Source organism: Drosophila sulfurigaster, chromosome 3, assembly GCF_023558435.1.
Source record: "Drosophila sulfurigaster albostrigata strain 15112-1811.04 chromosome 3, ASM2355843v2, whole genome shotgun sequence".
NCBI lineage: Eukaryota > Metazoa > Arthropoda > Insecta > Diptera > Drosophilidae > Drosophila > Drosophila sulfurigaster.
Genome location: NC_084883.1, coordinates 15,622,498 through 15,646,013, shown reverse-complemented (window position 1 = coordinate 15,646,013; position 23,516 = coordinate 15,622,498). Strand labels below are relative to the sequence as shown.

The following is a 23,516-nucleotide window of genomic DNA, read 5'->3' as shown; positions in this document are numbered from 1 at the left end:
GAAAGAGGGACGCAAAGGGGAAAGGCGAGAGGAGGCTGTGCTGTGCTGTGCTGAAATGAGAACGAGCAACGAGCCCGACATACGGTTAGAAAAACATTCGCACATAAAAATGCTAACATTTGAACGAGAGCGTATATCACACACACACACACATACAAGCATACACCTTTCTCTCTTTCTCTCGCTCAGTTGCTAGCTGAGTATGTGTGTGTGTGTGTGTGCGGCTGACATAATGAAACATTATTAAGAGCCACGACGTCAACGCAGCCAGCAAAAGGTATCTAAATTTGTGAAAATGTTGCTCGACAGCCTCTGCGGGGGGCATCGGTGAGCAGAGGGGGGGAGGGATGCCATGAGTTTTGGCTTCTGTCGTCGCGTCGTCGTCGTTGCCAATTTGAGTCCCGTTTGCATTACACAATAGTAGCAGCAACAGCGACAGAGGGAAGAAGCGAGGCGTGCAGAGGAAAACACAAATATCACATTTACAGCAAGCAGCACTCCACCATTTTATGTTATTACGTAGTCTGTGCGTGTGTGTGTGTGTGTGTGTGTGCCCCTGTGGGGGGAGGGAGGTGTGCAGTTGGCCGTAGATTGGTTTACAATCTCAGTCATCCCCTGAAGAGAGCAGCACACAACATATTGCCGTCACACTCGCACGCACGCAACAACAGCGGGGATGCTGCCTCCGTGCGCCGATGCTGACGTTGGCGTCGACGCAGACGCCGGCTGCGCTGCTGCTGCCATTGCTGCGGCGTCGGACTAACGACGACGACGACGACGTCGGCAGTAGAATCACAGTTATTCGAGATACGAAAACATAGCAGCGGCGACAAAAGCTCATGGAAGCGACAGCGGCAGCGGTTTCGATAAATAAATGTTTGAGTTATGTAGAAAAACATTTCGGGCGAGAAGATTTTCGTTTTCGTTGCGATTCAGTTAACATTTGGCAAAAGGATTCCGCCTAAAACAGACAGACCGACGGATGCCGCGACACAACTCAAAACTCAATCGCTTAACACAAAGTTAAAGTTAAATGCAAATGCGAATGCGAATGCGGAAACGTAAAGCGAAAGGATAACGATCGATTACGATAACGATAACGCAAATTGAAACAAAACTAATCGCGGAGTTAATTGTGAAATCAATTTAAATGAATTACAAGTAAAGTAAATCAGTTCCTGAGCTAAAGTCAAACAAGTGTTGCGTCCTCTATCTCACTTAGTTAAGCAATTTGATCGATATACATAAATAAAGTACAAGTTTAAAGACAGATCTCAGCAAGTTATAACAGCAAATAATGCACACCACAACGGATCCCATTCACGCGCTCCACGATGGCGACTCTCAGTCTCCGCCACTGCACAAGAGCCAACGTGGCGCCGGCATCACATCCTCGCGTGCCGCCGCCGCCGCTGCGGTGGCCGATGAAATGTCCATGATCTGTGATGACAGCGACTTTGAGCCGTCGGCCGCCGGCGGCAGCAGCGGTGACAACAGCAGCGGCACCAACAACGGCAGCGGTGCAGCCGGCGGTCCTCTGGTGAAGCCGCCGTATTCCTACATTGCTCTCATCACCATGGCCATACTGCAGTCGCCGCACAAGAAACTAACACTCAGTGGAATATGTGATTTTATTATGTCCCGGTAAGTGAAATTCAAGGAGGTGTCTTCGGATTAAATGTTGTTTTGGATTATACCAGACCTTACACACTTTTAAAAACTCAAAAATTCAATCTCATGACGAATTTAGGCCATTTTCATAAAATTCATAATATTTAAATTTTCAAAATTTGGAATAATATGTGAAAGGATTGAATAAACGGATGCTAAATATTTAACGTTAACTTATTTAGAATAGGAAGAAATTTAAATACAATAAGATTAATAAATTGAATTATTGTTGATTTTTATTTTATAAATTTTTCTTGGAACTTCAATATACAATTTTATGAAGTGCACATATAATATTTTTATAGGTAAATTATAATTGTAAAAAGTATATTAAATCATATATGGGAAAAACCTATTTCGTTCACAGTTAATTCAAAGACTAATCTAAGAATATTACATACAGAAAGGTATTCAATTTTCGATGTCGAGTTTATTCTATCTTATGGGAAATAAATGACAACATCTATAAGTCTTTATGACATCTCTTTTGGAAGAAGCATTAGGTGAAGGTTAAACTATTTGATAAGATGCTTAAATATTTATCATTAACAGTTGTATAATTTACTTTGTAAATTCTATCATGAATAAAATAAAACTAAAGGAAATATAACCATTAACTTGACAAGTACGAATATAGTATTAATTTACCTAAAAAGAGTTTAACATCAATATATTGATTAGCAAATTTTTGCATAAGACTACGTACGTTATGAAAACCAAGTCTTGTCCATCTGACCATAAGAGTTCCCAATTTCTGTATAAAACTTTGAATCCTAAAGTAACTAATTAGACGTTCTTCTATCGTTTGCAGTTTCCCGTACTACAAGGACAAGTTTCCCGCTTGGCAGAACTCCATTCGCCACAACCTCAGTCTGAACGACTGTTTCATCAAAGTTCCACGCGAGCCGGGCAACCCGGGCAAAGGCAACTTCTGGACGCTGGATCCGCTGGCCGAGGACATGTTCGACAACGGCAGCTTCCTGCGTCGCCGGAAACGCTACAAACGAGCGCCGGCAATGCAGCGCTTCTCGTTTCCCGCCGTCTTTGGCACGCTGTCGCCATTCTGGATACGGAAACCGGTGCCGTTGGTGCCGGTGCACTTCAATGTACCCAACTTCAATGGGAGCCGCGACTTCGATGTGATGCACACGCCCAGCGATGTGTTCGACACGGCGCTGCGTGTGGACAAGAAATTCAACTTCTTCGCCAATGCCGAGGCATCGTTCTATCAGAACAACAGCGATAAGTTCGATCGCCTTGCGTTCATCAATCGTCGGGCTGAAGTGGCGGATGCACTGCCTCACAGCAGTAGTGGAGGAGGTGGAGCAGGCAACGTGACCAGCGATGCGAGCAGAGCCAGCAAGTACAAGAATCCCTATGTGTTTGATGTGTCCGCTGCTGCCACCGGACTAGGAGCAGCTGATTATCCCGAGCGAGGCAACTATGCGGATCTCAATGTGTACAACGATGATGTGGATGCGGATGCCGATGCGGATGATGCGTCGTGCGACAAGATCGATGTGGAGAGTGCCAATGAGCATGAACAGGACTCACACATATCGGATTCCGTGGACTCGGTGTGCACGAATCCCACGAATCGTCCAGAGACAAACAGCGCACGCGATCCCGATGCACGCGATGAGCTCCCGGAGCGCACCTCTCCCTACGTGCTGCTCTTCGATCATCATGCCGAGGCGTCCAACAGCTCGCTAGCCATTACGTCCAGTCCCAAGACGCTGACTCCGACTCCAACTCCGCTCCAAGCGCACTCGCATCGATCGCTGACCCGGACGACGCTTCTGCACATGGACAACGATCCGGCGACGCTTCGTTGCGCCCGACAGACGAGTGCCAAGGACTTTCGCATCGAGACTCTGATCGGTCATGGGCACAGCGATGGAGCGACCAGTGACTAGGATTAGGCTTGAAACTACACTGATTGATTTAGTCGCTTAGTCTTAGGCATTAGTGTTAGTCATCGGCTTGTGTATATTCCCGTGATCTAAGCACACAATTTTAACTACTATAACTTCTTCTTTACGTTGTAAACTCTAGTTGTACGCGAAATGCATCTCATTACCCCCCCTTCCCCCTCATTAATGTAGTGATTATCCCTGGGATGTATATTCGATGCCAATACGAAAGTTTTAATGCGACCAAATAAAACGCTCTCCACTTGAAATGTATATTAAGCACGATATAAATACATATATTTAAACTAAATTACGTTTAAACCTGAGTGTAACATCCAGTAAGAACAACAACAAAGACATATATCAAACAATTACATATTTATAGCATACTTTTAAAGCGAATTCTATAGAGTTACCATATACATATATATATAGCATACATATATGTGCATGTACTATATATACCGATCGTCTGTCTCTGAGTGTCTGTAATTATAATTGTATTGAGTATGGCAATGCGCGCAGCACATCAAAACACTATTAAATATAGTCTAGTCCTTAAGTGATTTGCTGATGTTATTGAAAATTTAATAAACCGTATAATTAGAAAACAAAATGCAGTTGATTTTTAATACAGTTGGGGAGAATAAATGATTTAATAAAGGAACTTGATTTTAAAAATATATTGACCCTATCCAAGGAAGTAACATAACATATTCCACAATTTTCTGATATATTTTTGTATTAAATTATGTCGAAAACGTATATACAACTAAAAATTTCGAAATTTATTTTTTATTTATTTATTTTATTTTAACTCAGATAATATCAATTAACATTAATGTAAAGATTATATTGCATAAAAAGGCGATATTTGGTATTTCTAAATGTTTTAGTGTTGATTACTTCATTATATTTCATTGAAGCAGTTTCACTAATACTGATAGGGACAAGATTTGTAGTTATGCGAAATTACATAGGAGCCTTAGTAAACTTATTATCGCATTCACAGTGAAAATTGTTTTTTTCCCAAAATTATAGTTTTGATTTATATTTTTGTAATTTATATTTTATTATTAACCATATTCCTTACCCTTACTTGAATGTTTGTTAAATGATAAATTAATTAACTAACTAATTAATTAACTAAATTTAACTGACTTTAGTTTGTTCTAAGTAACGTTGTATCTAAGTAAACGAAAAAATGGCTAGATTTAGTTTTGCAAAGAAATTTGTGCTTTTGTTGCTGTTTTGTTATCATCTATTTTGTTTTGTTTCACGCTCTCCAAGAACTCACAATCTCTTTCTCTATGTATTATATATTCTATTTGTCTGTTATCTCATTATTGATTATTGTAAGCTCGCGTTCCCATCGTGAGCTTAGGCTTTGTGTTTATTAGTTAAGTGAGTGATTTATTTAATTTGGCTTTGCAAATCTACTCCCAGGTTTTACAAATAAGTTTGTCAGCTTTATATTCCTAGTAAATATATAATAATAATTATATAATAATTATATATACATATATACACTTTAGACATTTCATCTAAAGGTATATGATTCTTTAAAGTCGTTTTTTCTAAGAAAATTATTGGCTTTGTAGTTGGCCAAAACACAGCATAGTTTTTTTTAGAATTTCTGTCTGAGGAATTCTAATTTTATTAAGATTTTGCTGCAGTCCCATATATAAAATAACATTTAGCCAAAGACTACTCAAAAAGGTTTATATATATTTGACTATGTTTGCTAGGGTATCTCGCTTAGAGGAGAGAGAGAAAGGTAAGTAATCTTCCCTATAATTACTAAAATCGAATAGAATTTTAAATTAAATTGCCTCTCTACGATGAAGGCTAGATAGTTATATGAATTAACCTAAACTACATCACTAAAAAGTTTATACAAAATAGGTTTATCGATCAATAAAATAAAACAAAAACAGTAAACAAATAATGGAGCAATTTCAATTAAATTATATTAATTAGAAAATATCTATGTATGTATTACCTGCCAACTCAGTTAATTCGCATGAGTTATATAAAATTACTTCATACATTTTTAAACATACCATTTGAAACATATCCTTGCAACGTAGGCAACCATTCAGATTGAATTCATTCTTTAATTGTATCCCTGAAAAGAAGGCAACATTTTAAAGCAGCAGTAAAAGTCGTGAGTCGAGGCAACAGTTGAGTTGAGGCACTAATTGGGCATTAAGTTGGCCAACAATTAGCTCAGTCGAGACACTTGCAACAAGTCGACATTGCAACCCCAATTCCAAAGGCACCGTTACAATGTTGCACAGAGTTCTCAGCTCAGCTCAGTTCAGTTCAGCTCTGCTCAGACTGACAGTTGGCGAACTGTCAAAAGGCGAAACGTCAGAAGCGGACAACTGTCAGAATTGGCGCATGCGCTGAATCGATAGCCAACAGCTGATTGTGGCTTTTCGGCTAGGATAAAAAAGGACGACATGTTGTGTATGCGCCAAAAGGAAAAGCTCGCGATACGCTTACCACCAAAAAAAAAGCTCAGCAACTCGCTGAGTCGGAGTCGCGAGACAAGTTTGCGAGTCGAGTCGAGTGGAGAGCAAGCAAGTGACTCTCTGGTCTCTGGTCTACGTAGCGTTGTATTCCAGTGTGTGTTAAAACATTAAAAGCTAGGCTGGAAAAAGGACAACAGTTAAATAGAAGATACCAACACTATTGGTATCCAGCAGCGTCAGCATTAGCGGTACGAAGCGATACGGATACGGAGCTGCAAACTCCATTTGGCATAATTCCCCACACACACACAATCGCACACACACACTCGGGAGAGAGTAAAAAGTCGATTTTTCACCAACATCAAGTTGTATATGTGCAAAGTTTCAATTGCTCGATATTAAATGCAATTGCACTTCACTAAAAAGTTCGATATACATAGTTGTTATACGGAGATAGATGTGCGCAGTGAAAAGAAAACCATATCAAGATGTGCTCGATGTGTGTGAATCAATTATAGATTGCAATTCTCTGTTGTGTTCACAAATCGCAATCGCAAATCACAAATGGCAAATGGCAAACGGGAATCGCAATCGCAATGCTGAGCTCATCGCATAGAGCATAGAAAAGTTTTGTGCCCCCCAAACAGCAGCAAAAACTTTCAACATTCAACCACCCCTCAGCAGCAGCAGCAGCTCCGCTTCGCCTTGCTTCCCTCACCCCCCTTTCGAGTCGTGTCGTGTAGCCAGGTCTAAGCACTCAACACTCAACACTCTCAGGTCCAGCGCTGGCCTGTTGTTCAGTGTGATGTTATGTTTATGGTAATGAGCAAAGTGATAATGCGTGTGACTAAACGCCTCAAAGGCTGTTGAAGCGATGCGCACTTGCCGGGGGCGGAGGACAGCCGAAGCCAAAGCAAAAGCCTTAGCCTTAACCTTATCCTCAGCCAAAACCAGAAGCAGCGCCTGTGACCAATAAAAAAAACCAAAAGCAAAACATCCAAAGAGAGACAACGAAAAAACAGAAACGCTTACGTCCAGTACAACGAGAGGCAGCAGCAAGGACGCTAAGGACGGCAGCAAAACGACAAGACCAACAACAGGAAGTACGACGACCAACATCAGGTCGACGAACAGGACGCGCACATGGCGAGCTGGAGCTGGAGCATCTTGTGCGCAACGCTGCTGGCCGGCCTCACTCTGCTCACGGGTAAGCCTAGAGATCTCTCCTTCTGATCAAGTATTGAACTCTGCCAATCCCTTTTTGATCTCCTTCGCTAGTGACGCACACGGTGCGCATTACCAATCTGCGGGTGCCGCACACCTACACACTCGAACGTGATAATGAGCCCGATCCTCTGGTGCTGGACTGCGAGTACGAAATGGCGCCGCGGGAGAAGGGCTTCGTCCTCAAGTGGCTCTTCAACAATCACTCCATCTATCAGTGGATACCCTCCGTAAAGGGTTTCGCCATGGTGAGTCATCGTCATCCGTCGCCCGTTGTTGTCTTCGACTTCGTCATCCTCTCAGCACCGTCATATTATCCATCGTCACCCCATTTAGACAAAAGTCAAGAGTAGTCGGCGGCAACAAAAAAAAATGAAGAAAACAAGCAACACACACAACACAAAAATTAATTAACATAAAATTCGCTTTCTTCTCTTCTTCTTTGTTGTTGCTGCCTTGTCATTAACTCTGTAGGGCTTCATGAAAGCAAAGATAGACACCAAAATATTCACCATGGAGGGCAGTCCCGGTGTTATATCGATAAAGAATCCCGACTGGAACATGACGGGGGAATACACTTGTGCCGTGCAAACCTTTGAGTCCACGGATAAGCGAAGTGCCCGCTTACAAATAATCGGTATGTGTGTGGGAGGGTTCTACAATTTACATGCTATACCTATTGTTTTTTATGCCATACGAACTTACACTCTACTCAATGGGGTATAGCTCTTATTAGTTGCAAGTGCTTCAACGAAGAGTTTGTTTGATATCTTTAAACTGATCTTTTCTTTATAGTTTTGTTTATAATTTATACCAAGAAATGTATTTTTATGCATCGTGTAAAATTTAAGGGAATTATATATTAACATATAGCTTTACATATATTCAATTTCAAAATTATTTTACGAATGGTTATTTTATAGTACGTCTTAATGGTAATATATAAAGCAAATTTAATCTTTATTTTCGTACAATGAAATCTATAAAGATAAAGCCAGTTATAGATTTAATAAAGGGTTGTATCTGATTTATTTTACAAAACAAAGATGTTCAATTTATTCACTATACTTATCTTCAATTATTTTTGTATACTATTAAATTCATACAATTTACTTCTAATGCTAAATCAGGAAATATCTAGTTGATAAAACATGTCTTAGTTTATTTATAGAATATAAAGATATTTAATAATTGATTTAAATTTTGTGTTACGCAGAACGAAGTTTAGATGCATTTCTATAAGTTTCCATTCCAAGTATATAGTGTTGTTAAGAAATGTTAGATAATAACAAATCTATTTGGTGAAACAATCTTATAATCGTCTTTAATTGAATATTCTCAAAAAAGTATTTACAATTCTTTATTAGCTAGAACGAAGTGTCTGAATACTTTATACTTTCAGCATTCCTTAACTTATTTTCCTATAAGTTTTCATTCCAAACTACTTTATATAGTGCAGTTGAGTAGTCGGCTTTGCCGGACTTGGGTTTCCTCACCTGTTTATGGCGTGAAGTTGTTTGCATAGGTGTTGGGTGGGTGTGTTGCCATATGTGGAGGGGGTGTGAGTGGATGACTGATGTGTGTTTGTGTGTTTGTGTATGTGTTTGTGCATGTGACTGTGTGTGTTTGTGGCACGTGCGACTCATATTTGCATGCGTGTCATGTGGCAGTCGCTGCGGTTATAAGCGACAAGCCAGCAGCCGCCTGTTGTTTTTGTTTTTATTTGTGTTTTGTTTTTTGTGTCCTTTACTCTTTTTTTTCTTTTGTTTGGTGTTGTCGCTCGTTCTTTTTTATGTTATTTCGAAAGTTTTGTTTTTATATTTTGTTTAGTTTGACACTTGATTAATTCTCACGGATTTGTTGTTGTTTTTTTTTTTCCCCATTCCCATGGTCACATTTGATCCGCAAACAGTTCCTGAATCGGATTTCATGCTGGAGGCACGCATGGGTGGCGAACAGACCGATGTGGACATCATGTGCGCCGTGCAAAATGTTTTCCCTCAACCAGTTCTATCTGTCATGTAAGTGAAACTCACTCGCATTCATATTAGATTTGTAATTGATGGCAAACCATTTGAAATACAGCTTCGATACACACATACTAGACTCGGTGCTCACGCAGTTGGATCAGAATCCGAGTGGTCTGTACAGCATGACAGTGCGAACGCGCATTCCTAGAGATCAACTCGAATCGCCCACACCGATAACATGTGCGTTTTTCCTGCTTGGCACAAACTATACCAAACGCAGGGAGACTATTTTCTATGGTAAGTAGAGGTAAGCTGGCGGCTGGCAGTTGGAACCACTTGAATGCCCCCCTCAATCATTCCATATTAATAATCTTCTATTATTGTATATTGCAGATAAAGCCACAAATATACAACGCAAATGGACAACAGTCGCCGTAGTTATGTCGATCGCATCTTTAGCTTTAAGCAGTTAGTTTGGTAGTGTTTTTTGTAGGCTATGTACGTATTTGTTTTTATGTTCGTATAGAATGTTTACAATTCTTTATTTCTCATTTTTAAATAGAATTTTTAACGATAAACGTAATTTTTTGCGGTATTTTTAAAAAAGCGCTTATTTTGTAAATGCATGTAAATGTAAGAGAAAACGATAACAAACAACACTTACACCCCCATAAATACAGACAGACAAACACTACTAAGTAACAAACAGACACTTAAACAAGACTCTTTAAACACACACACACACACACACAACAAACATTCAAAACGAAGCTGAGAACAAACAAACAACAAGAACAACAAGAAACTAAAACAAATTATTGTATTCATATATATTTACCACATAAATAAATATATATATATATATAAATAGTTATATATGATGTATAGGTATAATTGAGTACAGAAACGCTAATAAAAAACGAAAACATTAAAAGTGCATTAAACGAATGTCTGCTCCACTTTTACTTTCCTCCCACATTAAGTATACGCCTGGGTAAACAACCAAGCATTAGTGCTCTTTAATTCGGAAAACATCTAAATGTGGAATTGTTTTGAATTTGGATATGACGACAGTCTTATTTCTGGATTCATTCGATTAATTAGTTGTGTGCATAGATTGTGCTAAGAACGGTAAAAAGTGATTAATCTCAGATTGATGAGGAGTTTGAGAGCGAACACTTTTACTTAATAAACATCGAAGAAAATATTTAATTTAAAAATTATCTGGAAAAAGTGTTTAGAGTTCCTCAAATTCCTATACAATTTAGATGGATTAAGATTAAGAAGATTATTTGAAAAAAGTGATTTGAATTCTCAAAATTTTGAATTAGGTGTAAGAAGCAGTTAGTGCGATTTGATTTCCTCAAATTCATTGGCTGCCAACAAAATTTAATTATATGTAATGAATAAATAACAGGTTGAGCTTAAATATAACATCTTTAAAATTACTAGAATTACGACATTACTTTCTTTCTTTACTGAATTGCTCTGTATTGATAAATTAAATTAACAATTAACAATGCTCTCATCTTTTGAATTTGTAATATGAAGAGAATCCTTTTTGTCAAATTTAAATTGATTTAAATTTATCTAGTCGACCATGTGGCGCCTTGAAATGCAACTCTGATTTAACGGATTGTGTTTTCGAGTGTGCAGCCCTGGTGCGCATGCTCAGTGGAAGACTTCCAGCGCGCCTTCCAGTGCGCCTATGAGTATGCAGTGAAAATGACAGTAGTGGCAGCAGCAGAGACATCGGCAGCAGCAGCAGCAGCAGCAGAGAAGAGAAATCAACATCGTTGTGAACTTATGTAGACAGCAAAAAGTTGACGCCATAGGCCAGACGAGAGACGAGAGACAAGAGCCAAGGTTTCTGCTCCCTTGGCCCATTGATTGGATAATTGAAATAATCTCGAATCACAGCAGCAGCAGCAAAAGAATTATTAGCAGCAGCATTAACAAAAGCAAACGTCGAAATAGTCCGTAATCGTTATCACACACTCAAAAAAAGCAAAGCAAAGCAAAAGCAAGCTGAGCAGCATGTCCTAGTATTAGTTGACGAATAGCTTGAGCTTGTGGGTGGAAACGTGGGCAAATATTTTTGCAGAGCAGGAGAAATTCGAGTTGCAAAAGAAGCCGGAGCAGCAGGAGCAGCAAATGCGTCAGCATGGCGTCCGGAGACGACACCATTGACATGGACAGCTCCTCAACATCGCAGGCGAAACTGGCGGAACCGAATGGTAATGTTACTTCCTGATAAACTGATAAACAGATAAACGGATAAGCGCAGATAAGCAGATAAACGGCTGTGATACTTAATACTTAAATGGCAAAGAAAAAAACAGTTGAAGAACCTTGCAATTGGTCAAGCATTGGCATTTCCATTGTAAACTTTTCTAAACAGACGCAAAAAAAAATCAATGAATGGCAAATGGAAGTGGCCGTGGCGCATGTGTCTCACGGGTCGAACGAAAGCAGCAGGCAGCAGGCAGCAGGCCACCCCCATTTGAGGCATTGACTGCCTGCTGACTGACTGACTGACTGACTGGTCGACTGAGTGATTGAGCGATTGAGCCAACTCGTTTGCACTTGTTATTTATATTTTCGAGAGACTCGTTAAGCGAATGATAACAAAAGAAACTTTCAAACGGCCAACAACCTGTCAACTATTTATGGCTCTGCCCCCCGTGTGTGAGTGTGTGTGTGTGTGTGAGCATGTGTGAATGCCTTCATGTGCGTAAATGAGAGTGTGCATGTGTGTGTGTTTGAGTGTATGTGTACCTAACCCAAGTTCAAGCTCAAGCCCATGCTGAAGTGGTTCCCAGTTGGGTCATTGGCTATTCATGTGCCGCACTAACTCTAAATTATACATGAGCAACCAAAATTCGAATATACTATATAATATTTACGAGTGTACTCGCACTCACATATGAATCTACTCGCACTTAACACAATACTTAACTAATAATACACCTTGTAAAACCTTGTAGCCTCCTCCACCGACCATGTGGGTAACTCGTCACCCGACGTAAGTACATCCATTACACCTATTTATATTACTCCATATACCATATATAGAATACATATCGAATCATTTTTCGTGTGCTTTATTCGCAGCTCGGCAATCGGCCGTTGCGGGAGCGACAGGTCAACAAGACGGACAAGGAGCGCAAGCTTGGACATCGACGTGTTGGCGAAGGTGGCGAGATTACCTACAAGAAGATACAGACATCGCAGATTATGGGCTCCATACAGCTGGGAATACAGCATACAGTAAGTACAATACTATATATATAATTATATCTGAATAGTATTGAATTGAATCGTAATTCACAGGTCGGCAGCTTGGCATCGAAGCCCAAACGTGATCTACTTATGATGGACTTCTGGGAAATCGAGAGCATTACGTTTCCGCCAGAGGGTTCTAGCCTTACACCTGCCCACCATTATAGTGAATTCAGATATAAGATCTATGCACCCATCGCATTTCGTTATTTTCGTGATTTGTTTGGCATACAGCCAGATGATTTTATGGTAAATCAATTCTGATTATTATATCAAGTATTCCATTCTACAATCGCCTCTTCATGATGACAGATGTCTATGTGCACTTCGCCTTTGCGCGAATTATCGAATCCTGGTGCTTCCGGCTCTATATTCTATTTGACGGACGACGATGAGTTCATTATCAAAACGGTGCAACACAAAGAGGGTGAATTTTTACAAAAACTACTGCCTGGGTAAGCAGCATCTTCCGCACAGTGGAACCTCGCTAACACACACGCTAACACTTTGCAGTTACTATATGAATCTGAATCAAAATCCGCGCACGTTATTGCCGAAGTTCTTCGGTCTCTACTGCCTGCAGACGAGCAATGCCAAAAACATTCGATTGGTGGTCATGAACAATCTGCTGCCATCGGCGGTGCGAATGCATCTGAAGTACGATCTCAAGGGTTCGACGTTCAAGCGCAAGGCATCGAAAGCGGAGCGTGCCAAGAAATCGCCAACGTACAAGGATCTCGACTTTATGGAACAGCATCCCAATGGCATATTCCTCGAGGCGGAAACCTATTCGGCGCTCATCAAAACCATTCAGAGGGATTGCACAGTGCTCGAATCCTTCAAGATTATGGACTATTCACTGCTGCTCGGCGTGCACAATTTGGATGTGGCACTCAAGGAGAAGCAGAGTGAGCACCGGAAACCGATGAAAGCACCTCTAGCCGAGGATTCGGATGTAGATGAACCGCTCGAGGAGTCAGATGCCAGGGATCGAGACACAGCAACGGGCATCAGCAGAAACAAGTGAGTAGCAAAGTAGTTGATGTTGGACGCAACATAATGTGACGACTAATGTGGCATAGTGTGGCATACAGATCGGTGAATCGACAGCGACTCGTGGCGCACTCAACGGCCATGGAGAGCATTCAGGCGGAGAGCGAGCCCATCGACGATGAGGAGGATGTGCCGTGAGTAGCAAGTGCAAGTACTATTCAGAGAATGCTTTAGTTAATCGATTTCGTGTCTAGACCTGGTGGCATTCCAGCGCGCAGCGAGAAGGGCGAGCGTCTGTTGCTCTACATTGGCATCATCGACATCCTTCAGTCGTACAGGCTCAAGAAGAAGCTGGAGCACACATTCAAAAGCATCATACACGATGGCGTAAGTGCGAAATTAATGGATTATACACTTTGTAACACTAACTAGTCATTTGCAACTTGCTACTTTAGGAGACCGTCTCGGTGTGTCGACCCTCGTTCTATGCTCAAAGATTTCAGAACTTTATGGCCAAGACCGTATTCCGCAAGATACCATCGCGTAAGTCAGTCGGAATCGTAGTCGCATTCGCAGTTGGGGCTAAGTACACTATATACTATATAAGCATTTTTGTGTGTGCAAGTTTGTTGGGCAAATTGCCAGTGGAATTCCAAACTCAATCTAAAAAGCAGCTCCTTAAACATGTTCACACATTTGCTGACCGACTTTCTCTAGTCGATTATTTTTGTTGCGTAGCCTCCACACTCTCTCTCTCTCTCACACACACACACACACATAATATACATTAATTGAATATTAATTGTAAGACTTTGTATATGAGTATTGGTAATTGCCGCTAATTATGGTTTTCATATTCAGTTCAGTTTTGGGCAGCAGCAAAAATGCAATATAGTATGTACACACTTGCCCCCGCGAGCGCCATCTATCGGTAGTCGGCTAGTCTCAAAAACTCTTTAAATCTCTTTTTGAAACTCAATTGTAATCAGTAATTGAATTTGTATTTTTACGAAAATCGAAAAAACGAAAAACAATATGCCGTTCTCTGCTTCTCTTCTTTATTGATTATTACGTTTAATGCATTACTCACTTGTACGCATAGTGGATCTCCCAGAGATCAAAGGAAATCACAGAAAATTTCGTACCTTGGTAACCAGTTATATAGGTAAAGCAACAAAACAAATAACAATCACCACTCTAATGCTCATTTCTTATTCATTTTTATTACGATTAACAACTTGTATTTACAGCCTTTATTTTTGATTAATTTTGATAATATTATTAAGTGTATTAAGTTTTAATTGATGTTTTTTTCTGTTCCTGCACTTGGTTGTTCAATCAAACCGGATGCAAAGCATGTCTCTCGATCTCACGTTAGTGTTCACTTTTCAAATCTCTCTCTCTCTCACTCTCTCTCTGCAAATCCTACCGCACACTCAAGAACTTTCGCTTGGCGTAATTGCTTCGATTGCTCTGTGCTTCACAATTTATTTATTGTATTTCCTTAAATATTTCGTTGCACTAATCCTTGATGTTTGCCGTTGCAGCTCTAAAGCATTCGCCGTCGAAGAGAAAAAGTCTCTCCAAGGCCATACAACGCTCCATCGACAGCGAGAACGAGGCCATCCGACGTAAGTTGAGCATCCTCTAGAGGCTTCACAGCAGACTAATCCCCAACAAAACATTCCCTGCTATGCTTCTGCAGCTTCGCATTCCCACAGTAGCGGCAAAATCCATCAGCCAACGAAGACGCCAGCCACAGAGCCCACGTCCGCGGGCACAAGCTCGGATAGGGAAAGGGAACGCGAACGGGATCGGGATAGAGACCGGGATCGTGATCGCGATCGAGAGAGCGGACGTCACTCGAGTGCCGCTAGCCAGAGCAATGTGCCACCGCCAGTGCGGCAACGTGCGTCCACCTCCGGATCGGCAGCTGCTCCAGCGGCGAGCAGCAACCTGAAGGCGCGTGTGCCGCCGCCAGTGCCACCGCGAGGATCGCCGCGGCGCAAGGACACACAGGACAGTCGGGCACACTCGACCACGCCAGGTATAGCATATAGCACTTCAAACACTGACTTACCCGAGTCCAGCCACAACACGCTCCAGTTGCCCCGCAATGATGCAGTGCCGCATTTCGGGGAGCGACGTTCGCCCAGCAATGTGCAGGATTGGCTGGAGCTGCACGATCTTTTCATCGTTACCGACAGTCCGACACATGTAACGCCGACTCCTGCTCCTGCTCCTGCTGCAGTGCAACGCAGCAGCTCGGTGCGACGTCGCGAGTCCGTGCAGTCCGCTTACTCGACGGCACGATCGGAGAGCAGCTATCGCCGACAGCAGCCGCGTCTGCTGAGCCACGTGGACATCTTTCAGCGCCAGAATAGCTTCATAGCACGCAGTGAACGTTCCTCGGTGGGCAGCATTGTGCGCAGCTTTCCGCCCATTCGAGCCGAGAGCTATCGCACCGCTCGCACCACGCTCAGCGGTAGTCTGAGCACCCGGCAGTCGCCTCGACGTGCCCAGCAGCTGGAGAAGCTGCAGCGTAAGCAGCAGAAGCGCAATCGCTATCTGCACTGTGCGGATCTGGCGCTGGGCGACGATGCCGCCTGCGACAATCAAGAGGACAATCTGCTGCAATCGGTCAGCGCCTTTCTCGAGGTGAAGCGCGAACTGGAAAGTCCGTACACCCGAAAGCGACCTTTGCCCACCTTAGAATTGCCACCAGAGGAGGGGGTAATGCTTGAGCAGCAGCTGCCACAGTTGGTGGCGCCACAGCGGCCACGACGTGGCAAGCGACGTGCTCCGAAGGCAGCGCCTTCCACAATACCCGAGAGCACGGACACTCAATCGAATGGTGCCACACAGCGTGATTCGTTTGACTTGCGACGCAACAGTTGTGTGTAGAGTGTAGACTTGCAACATGCTTCCATCTCGCTTGCCTTTTGCCCCATTGTTCCCTCTTGAGCTTTGTCCTTTAAATATCACATTGTAATTGTAATCGTATTTTGTGTTCTCATGTATTGCTAGGCACAACTCCATCATGCAGTTCAACACCTCCCCCCTGCCTTTGACGACATCTCCGAGGACAGTTCGAACAAGAACAGCACATCGTCGATGGGTCGCAGGTCGCATCATCATCATCACCATCAGCAACAGCAGCAGCAGCAGCAGCAGTCGAGTCAGTCCAGTCATTACTATCAGCAACAGCCACAGTATTTGGATCGTAAAATGAACATTGGTCCCGCCTACCGAGGCTCCTACAAGGAGGATATCGTTAGGTACACTCATCTCCCTTATATACTCTGAATCTTTGATCATCATCTCATTGTCTTCCTTTCCTTGCAGCGTTTCGGAGGTGCATTTGGACACGTTTCTGGCGGTGGACACATCGTCGAGCAGTCACTATGGGTCACGTGGTGGCCTGGCCTGGACGCCACCGGCATCAGGTGAGGGCTCGACACCCACTTGGACAGAGGGCACACCCAGTTTTACGGACTCCAGTTCGAGTGGTGATCTCGGTAATTGGCACTTTCAATTTCATATGTTTGTGTATATTTTTTGCGATCGCCTTTTATGTTAACCTTAACCTTAACCGTATCTGTTGTTTATCTGTTTTGTATCCGTATCTGTTATCTGTATTTGTTATCTGTATCTGTGTATGTTGTATATTCATTCACGCTTACTATCGTAGACAACTTCTCGCCCATAAACTCATCTAAAATCGATCGACACAAGCCGACGGTGGAAGATGCCATCAACTCTCTGTCCTCGGGAATGGTAAATATCAGTGCTGGTGTGGGCAAACTCTAGATAGAATAATCTTAGTATATGGTAGTTGATTCACACACCCACACACGCACACTCCACCACAACATACACACACCACCACCACAGACCACTACAGTCTACTCCCGATATGAGCGACAGTTTCACACGCATCCTCCAACAATCGAATCAAATCGAATCTGAACTCAAATCATTTTCTTTGCCTTCTCAACTCAACTCACCTTTGCTTTTCCCACAACGTGCTGAGATACACGCATTAATCTCTAACTACATATATTGCATTTTTATAGATCAACTAACATAGCATGCGCTGATGGATGAATTGATAACACACAAGACACAACAAGAACAACAACATCAAAATCAACCAGAACAACAACAACAACAACAACTACTTCTTATATACATGGTGCGAATAGATATTGTATTGATCGGAATGAAGTTGTGTATTCGAGTGCACTTGTATAGCTAGGATATAATCAAAAGTAACGCGCCCTATTTTCCCCCCTTCCTCGTAGAACTCCAAGTACCACAGTTTTACAGACACATCCACGACTCGTTAACGAAATATCGACTATAGAGACGCATATACTATATAGTACACTGGATACCAGCAAACAGATATCGTTCAACACGTATACAAAAGAAACATATAAAATACGAATACGATACAATAAATTTATCTATTTGCAACAATAATTATAATTGATATTATACAACAACAACCAAAAAAAAAAATATATATATATATATATACAGAGCAAAACTTAAGATCAAATAAGACGCAAACGTTATCAACATGCAAACAAAACCATACTATATACCACATACCTATAAAGAAATACCAGTTCCCGTTCCTTTTGCCCCGCGTATAATATATTGTGTATGTAATAAAGGTTCGTTCGGCGTTCAAAACTCGAAAAATTATTGACAAAATGAATGTATGCATAATTATAATATATATATATATATATACATACATACATCTATATATATTGAAAATTATACAAAAATACATTTAATATTAAATAAAATGTTTTTGCGATACTTTCGATCTCCGACGATATATCCACATACGTATTATGTACTTATGTATAATCAGCAATCGCGATATTACAATATTGTTGTAACATATTTAAATTTATAGGATTGAAAACCAAAAAGCAAACAAAACATAAGCAAACGCAAAATTCTATGCATATTACTTCATTTGTATTTATTAAATGTAATTGTAAACATCTTTTAGGTTTAAATGACGCGCACTTTACAGACAAGGACACAGCTTAAACAAAACGGACAGACAGACGGATCATTAGACCCGCGGACTTTTACTCCAAACCGATTACGAATACGAATGAATTGATTATTTATTAATTAGTTGAATGTTATTTAACTTATATGCATTATTCTAAAGATTACTGAAATCCAATTGTAATTAAATACAATAAATTAAATTGCAAGGTTGAATTTCCGGCTCTGCTCCTTCATTTAAAAACACCATTTTCGCTATAATTTATAACATACTTAGGGGGATACAGGGAACACCAAGGACTTAACTCAAGGTGGCACATTGGTTTACAATATTCATTAGTTAGTATAACTTTTGCAGATCCTTCAGCGATTGATTCAGAAACTGATTGGTCCAGTCATTCTCAGGATTATCCAGATGATTATCGAAATCAATAACATCACGCATCGCTCCACGCTTCAGGAGGAGTGACACGCCTTCCAGAGTCTGTGACGATTGCGTTAACCAATGCTTGGCCTTTGACCAGCGACTCGAATCATTCGAGTAACTGTAAACCTGCAGTGCAGATCGATTGTGTTCCAATGTGACTAGCTTATTGTCGACTATCGCAAAGCATGCGTTCTTGAAATTCTCCTGTATTTTGTCCGCAATCTTGGCAGCGGGCGCCTTTTCAATTTGATTGTCGTAAAAGTTCTCTGGAGCCGCATAGTAGCCGGCAATCACCAGTCCCTCATTGTCGGCATACGAGTCAATCTGCAATTGCACCAGTTTTATTAAAATAACCCCAATTGTTGTCTTCCGGCTTAATACAGACCTGCATGAGAGCTATTTCAGCCATTGGTGTGACCTGCAGGCATTGATGAAAAAGTGGAATAGCATCAATGATTTGCACAACTGAACCCTTGGGCTTTTTCTCGGCCAGCAGTAGGCCATTTACGGCTTGATGTGGATATTTGGCCGCATGGAATATGATTTTAGTATATGCGGTCTCGGAAAACTCATATTCACTCATTGCAACAGATTATTTCGTAAATTTTTCTTGCCGAAAAGCTGACCTGTAACTTTGTACAATCAATTAACTATCAGTGTGCTAGAGATGAAGAAACAACGATAGTTTTACCGATAAACATATGTAAGCGCTGCAAAGGGACCAAATACTTTTTGGTATAAAAATACTGAAAATAACTAGATGCTTATTCAATGATTCTCAAACTGTGACTATCTTCAATATCATTTTGCAACAGAATTTTTTAAAAGTGGTTTTCAATCTAAATGCATTTTGAATAATAAATTACTATTAGTTCTAAGTGAAATGGTTTCAAATTTAAATGTTTCTTACTAATAAATTACTATTAATTCTAAATAGTTTTAAATTGAATCATTCTACTGATGTATTTGTGACTTTTTCTATTGTTGTTAAAAATTCGAATTTCATCATGCCACGACTGAATAAAAACACTTCCTCTAATTTGCTTACACATCCTATAGTGAATTTATAGATTTTATTCCAAAATAACTTTCGATGGTGTTATTGAAAACATAACAAAAATATGTATAACATTTTTATTCTTAACTGTCCGTCTGCGTCCCGACCTTGTTTGTTGTTGTTATGTATATAGTATTTCTTTCGCAGTGTGTTTTCACGTTTATAATATTGTAACTAAAATATACGTATATATATATATATTAATGTATGTATATATGTTTGTTTGTATGCAGTACATGACCCAACTAATTCCACTCCTCGAAATACAACTACTGGTTGTCATTCAGTATTGCCTTGATATCGTCAGCATCCAGAGTCTCATATTTTAACAGGGCCTCAGCCAGTGCTTTGTGTTCCTTTGTATGCTTCTTCAGGATCGCCTTCGCTCGCTCATAACTGTCGCTTAAAATGCGCTTGATCTCAGTATCGACAGCCTCCACAGTGTTGGGTCCTAGTGTTTCTCCGCTCCCCAGACCCTTGGCAGACTCAATGGTTCGCAGACCGACTTTTTCTGACATGCCCCAATCCTTTACCATGTGTGTGGCAATTGCCGTAGCTTGCTTTAAATCACTGCTCGCTCCCGACGTGATCTTTTCGGTTCCAAAGATGATCTCCTCTGCAGCACGGCCGCCCATCATTGTGTCCATCATGGCGAGCAGCTGTGCCTTTGTGACATGGTAGCGTTCTTTTTCGGGGATGTAAGCGGTGTGGCCGAGAGAGGGACCACGCGGCATAATTGTTACCTTATGCAGGGGGTGCGATTCCTTGGTGTAATAGGCGACAATCGCATGGCCACCCTCATGGTATGCTGTAATTGTGTTTGCTTCCTCGTCGGGCAGACGCGCCTTACGCTCTGGACCCATAAGTACTTTGTCGCGAGCGGTCTCCAAGTGCTTCATGCTCACAGTCTCAGCTCCATCAATGGCCGCTCTACAAAGAGAAAATAATTAAATATAAGTGATCATAGCACAACACACATTTCTCCCACCTTAACGCTGCCTGATTTATCATGTTCTCCAAATCTGCGCCAGTAAATCCTGAGGTGCCACGCGCTAACATGTCCAAGTCCACGTCATCATGCAGAATCTTTTCCAAATACAACGAAAGAATTTCCTTGCGCCCTGTAAAGTCTGGCGTCGAGACCATGACTTCAACGTCAAAGCGACCTGGACGCAGCAATGCCTGATCCAAATCGTCGCGACGATTCGTTGCACCTAAAACAATGACGCCAGCGTTCTGATGGAAACCATCCATCTCGGAGAGCAATTGATTTATGGTCTGATTCGCATACGGATGCAGAACGGAATTTGTGCGCTTTGCGCCAACCGAATCAATTTCGTCAATGAATATCACGCAGGGAGCGCGGGCTTTAGCTGCCTCTGTAAACATCAACAAAATAATAATTTAGATCACGGAGTATATTAACATATATTGTGTGCACTTACTAAACAAATCTCGCACACGTCTGGCGCCCTGGCCAACGAGAACTTCGTCAAACTCGGGTCCAGCGGCATGGAAGAATGGAACGTTTGCTTCGCCAGCGACAGCACGTGCAAGCAAAGTTTTTCCCGTGCCGGGCGGGCCCACAAGAAGAACACCTTTGGGCAGCTTGCCACCCAAATTGGAAAACTTGTCGGGATTCTTAAGGAACTCGACAACCTCTTTCAGCTCCTGTTTGGCTTCATCGCAACCCTTGACATCATCGAATGTGACGTGTATTTCCTCAGGATCCACCTCGACCTGGTTCCCCAGTTGTATACTGCTGAATAAGATGGTGTAAGTGATGTTCGAGGTGGTGAAATAGGCTTGAAAACTTACCGAAACACCGATCCATTCGATGAGGTGAAGAAGCTCAAGAAGATTCCAATGAAGACAACGATAACTATTAAAGTCTGGAAAAACTATGTGACAATTACTGAGCATTATTGAAAACACTAAGGAGCAGAACAGGCGACACTGGGATAGTATAAACAGGGGAGACTTAAATGTCATCGAACAAGATAGGGAGCAACGTGGAAGGTTAAGGAACACAATAGATATGAATATTAAAGCATTTAAACAAACTCCTTTGGGAAAAAGACTTTGGAAAGAAGGGCTTGAACTTACCTTAAGATATTTCATTGTTTTGCCTGATTTCTGCGAGTCCTCGGCATTCGATGCTGCCAAGTAACCTTCAGCAAATGCAATTTTGATGTTTTCCTGCAAAACAAATGAAATCAGAGAGTAAGGGAGTTTGTAATGTAATTATTATTCTAAAGAGCCTACCGCATTTTGAACGCTGCCACTTTCGCCGGATTTGGCAATGAGTCTCTTTAGTTTATCGGCTTGAATTTGGAATTCTCCATCTGGCTTTTGTGGCGTGCCTTGAAACGCTGATTTAAGTCTGGTTGACATCGTCGGATTGCGTTTCTGTTCCGCCTCAATGGAACGATCCGTTTTGAAGCCGCGCAATTGTTTACTGTATAAGAAATGTTATATTCAATTAAAATTCTATTATAATTGAGGTGCACTTACATTTGATAGCTAGAATACAGTGGTGTCAGCAGGCCTCTCATCACAGTTGGATATAAATTGCTGTAAGTTTAAAGTAATAATCAATACTAAACCAAAAACATATTGCATCGATGATCAACTCACCTACTGTTGGCTTGTGGTGCATTCAGAGCCAATTCAAACTTATAATTTTGCATTTTGTTACGACCGATTTGTGCCGCTGGTTCTTCGAGTGTGACGTGTATATCATTCATTCCCGACAACAGCGACGTCACCTTGGCCATTGTCTCGCTGACCAGCTGTTTGTCGAAGATGCCATTCATCCGAGCGGCCCTTTCAACAATTGTTTGCAGGTTGGCACCCGATTTTACGATCAGGTTCTTAAAGTCCAGCACGAGGTCATGTCTCTTCCCCTGTCCAGGGCTGCCGTTGCTGCTGCTGACGCTGCTGGATGACTTCGATTTGTCGGCAAAGAAGCGTGGTACACTGGCATTACCCTGCAGTTTTGTGCGCTTCACTGTGTAATAGTGGGGTTTTCGACTAAAATTACCCAGATATAGGTAGGGCTGACATTGAATGAGAACCAAAAGTCAGTGATGCTTGTTGGTTGTGAGATAGCAAGTGAAATCAAAACCAATCAATAGATAAACGTATCGTAGTTGGCCTGCACTTACCACAGAGTGTGTGTTGGCAGAAAACATTCTCGAGTTATACAAAAATTTTTATTTAATTACAATAACAGGCTCAGATCGGAGCGAGCGGACGACAAAAACTTTTGACAGGCTAAAATGTCATAATCTAGTCGCGTCCGTGTTGCATCCCTGAACTTGTGTGGTAACCCTCATTCAGTGGCAAGCGCGCTTAACGTGTGAATTTGAATTACAGTGAATTTTAATTTTTTGCAATTTCCAGCGTTTTGACCATTAAACTCATTCTATAAATGCTCTATTTTCGTTTTTGGCACACTTACTG

General features: G+C 41.4%; 5 protein-coding genes across 9 annotated transcripts; 3 read left to right on the top strand and 2 right to left on the bottom strand.

The window, feature by feature from the left end:
- Nucleotides 1-785: 785 nt before the first annotated feature.
- On the top strand, nt 786-4,186 carry LOC133844946 (fork head domain-containing protein FD3). Its single transcript, XM_062279238.1, has 2 exons — nt 786-1,644; nt 2,483-4,186. The coding sequence occupies exons 1-2, from the start codon at nt 1,298-1,300 to the stop codon at nt 3,585-3,587; spliced, it is 1,452 nt and encodes a 483-aa protein (XP_062135222.1). The 5' UTR covers nt 786-1,297; the 3' UTR covers nt 3,588-4,186.
- A 1,840-nt stretch (nt 4,187-6,026) lies between these two features.
- On the top strand, nt 6,027-10,199 carry LOC133841124 (uncharacterized). The gene is made up of 6 exons (XM_062273422.1): nt 6,027-7,268; nt 7,340-7,533; nt 7,760-7,922; nt 9,198-9,306; nt 9,371-9,552; nt 9,649-10,199. The coding sequence occupies exons 1-6, from the start codon at nt 7,205-7,207 to the stop codon at nt 9,726-9,728; spliced, it is 792 nt and encodes a 263-aa protein (XP_062129406.1). The 5' UTR covers nt 6,027-7,204; the 3' UTR covers nt 9,729-10,199.
- Nucleotides 10,200-10,995: 796 nt separating this feature from the next.
- Nucleotides 10,996-18,989, top strand: LOC133841964 (phosphatidylinositol 4-phosphate 5-kinase type-1 alpha). The gene is given in 17 exon segments (XM_062274821.1): nt 10,996-11,492; nt 12,243-12,280; nt 12,370-12,525; nt 12,589-12,786; nt 12,850-12,992; nt 13,051-13,560; nt 13,632-13,724; nt 13,785-13,917; nt 13,986-14,073; nt 14,633-14,695; nt 15,078-15,161; nt 15,236-15,577; nt 16,558-16,586; nt 16,588-16,808; nt 16,876-17,048; nt 17,222-17,307; nt 17,607-18,989. Coding segments are annotated over 17 exon segments (2,439 nt in total). The 5' UTR covers nt 10,996-11,419; the 3' UTR covers nt 17,616-18,989.
- LOC133841965 (ER membrane protein complex subunit 8/9 homolog) lies at nt 18,784-19,666 on the bottom strand. The gene is made up of 2 exons (XM_062274822.1): nt 19,380-19,666; nt 18,784-19,318 (listed from the first exon to the last, which is right to left on the bottom strand). The coding sequence occupies exons 1-2, from the start codon at nt 19,575-19,577 to the stop codon at nt 18,908-18,910; spliced, it is 609 nt and encodes a 202-aa protein (XP_062130806.1). The 5' UTR covers nt 19,578-19,666; the 3' UTR covers nt 18,784-18,907.
- Nucleotides 19,667-20,033: 367 nt separating this feature from the next.
- Nucleotides 20,034-23,375, bottom strand: LOC133841772 (ATP-dependent zinc metalloprotease YME1L). 5 transcript variants are annotated; one of them, XM_062274491.1, is made up of 10 exons: nt 23,219-23,375; nt 22,689-23,110; nt 22,566-22,625; nt 22,317-22,509; nt 22,158-22,250; nt 21,870-21,952; nt 21,497-21,813; nt 21,040-21,430; nt 20,288-20,981; nt 20,034-20,225 (listed from the first exon to the last, which is right to left on the bottom strand). In XM_062274491.1, exons 1-9 carry the CDS (start codon nt 23,243-23,245, stop codon nt 20,321-20,323), a joined length of 2,247 nt encoding a protein of 748 aa, XP_062130475.1. In that variant the 5' UTR covers nt 23,246-23,375; the 3' UTR covers nt 20,034-20,225; nt 20,288-20,320. The 5 variants fall into 5 exon arrangements, with proteins under 5 accessions (XP_062130475.1, XP_062130474.1, XP_062130476.1 ...); XM_062274490.1 differs by having other exon boundaries at nt 20,034-20,981; XM_062274492.1 differs by having other exon boundaries at nt 20,034-20,981; nt 21,497-21,810.
- Nucleotides 23,376-23,516: the final 141 nt, after the last annotated feature.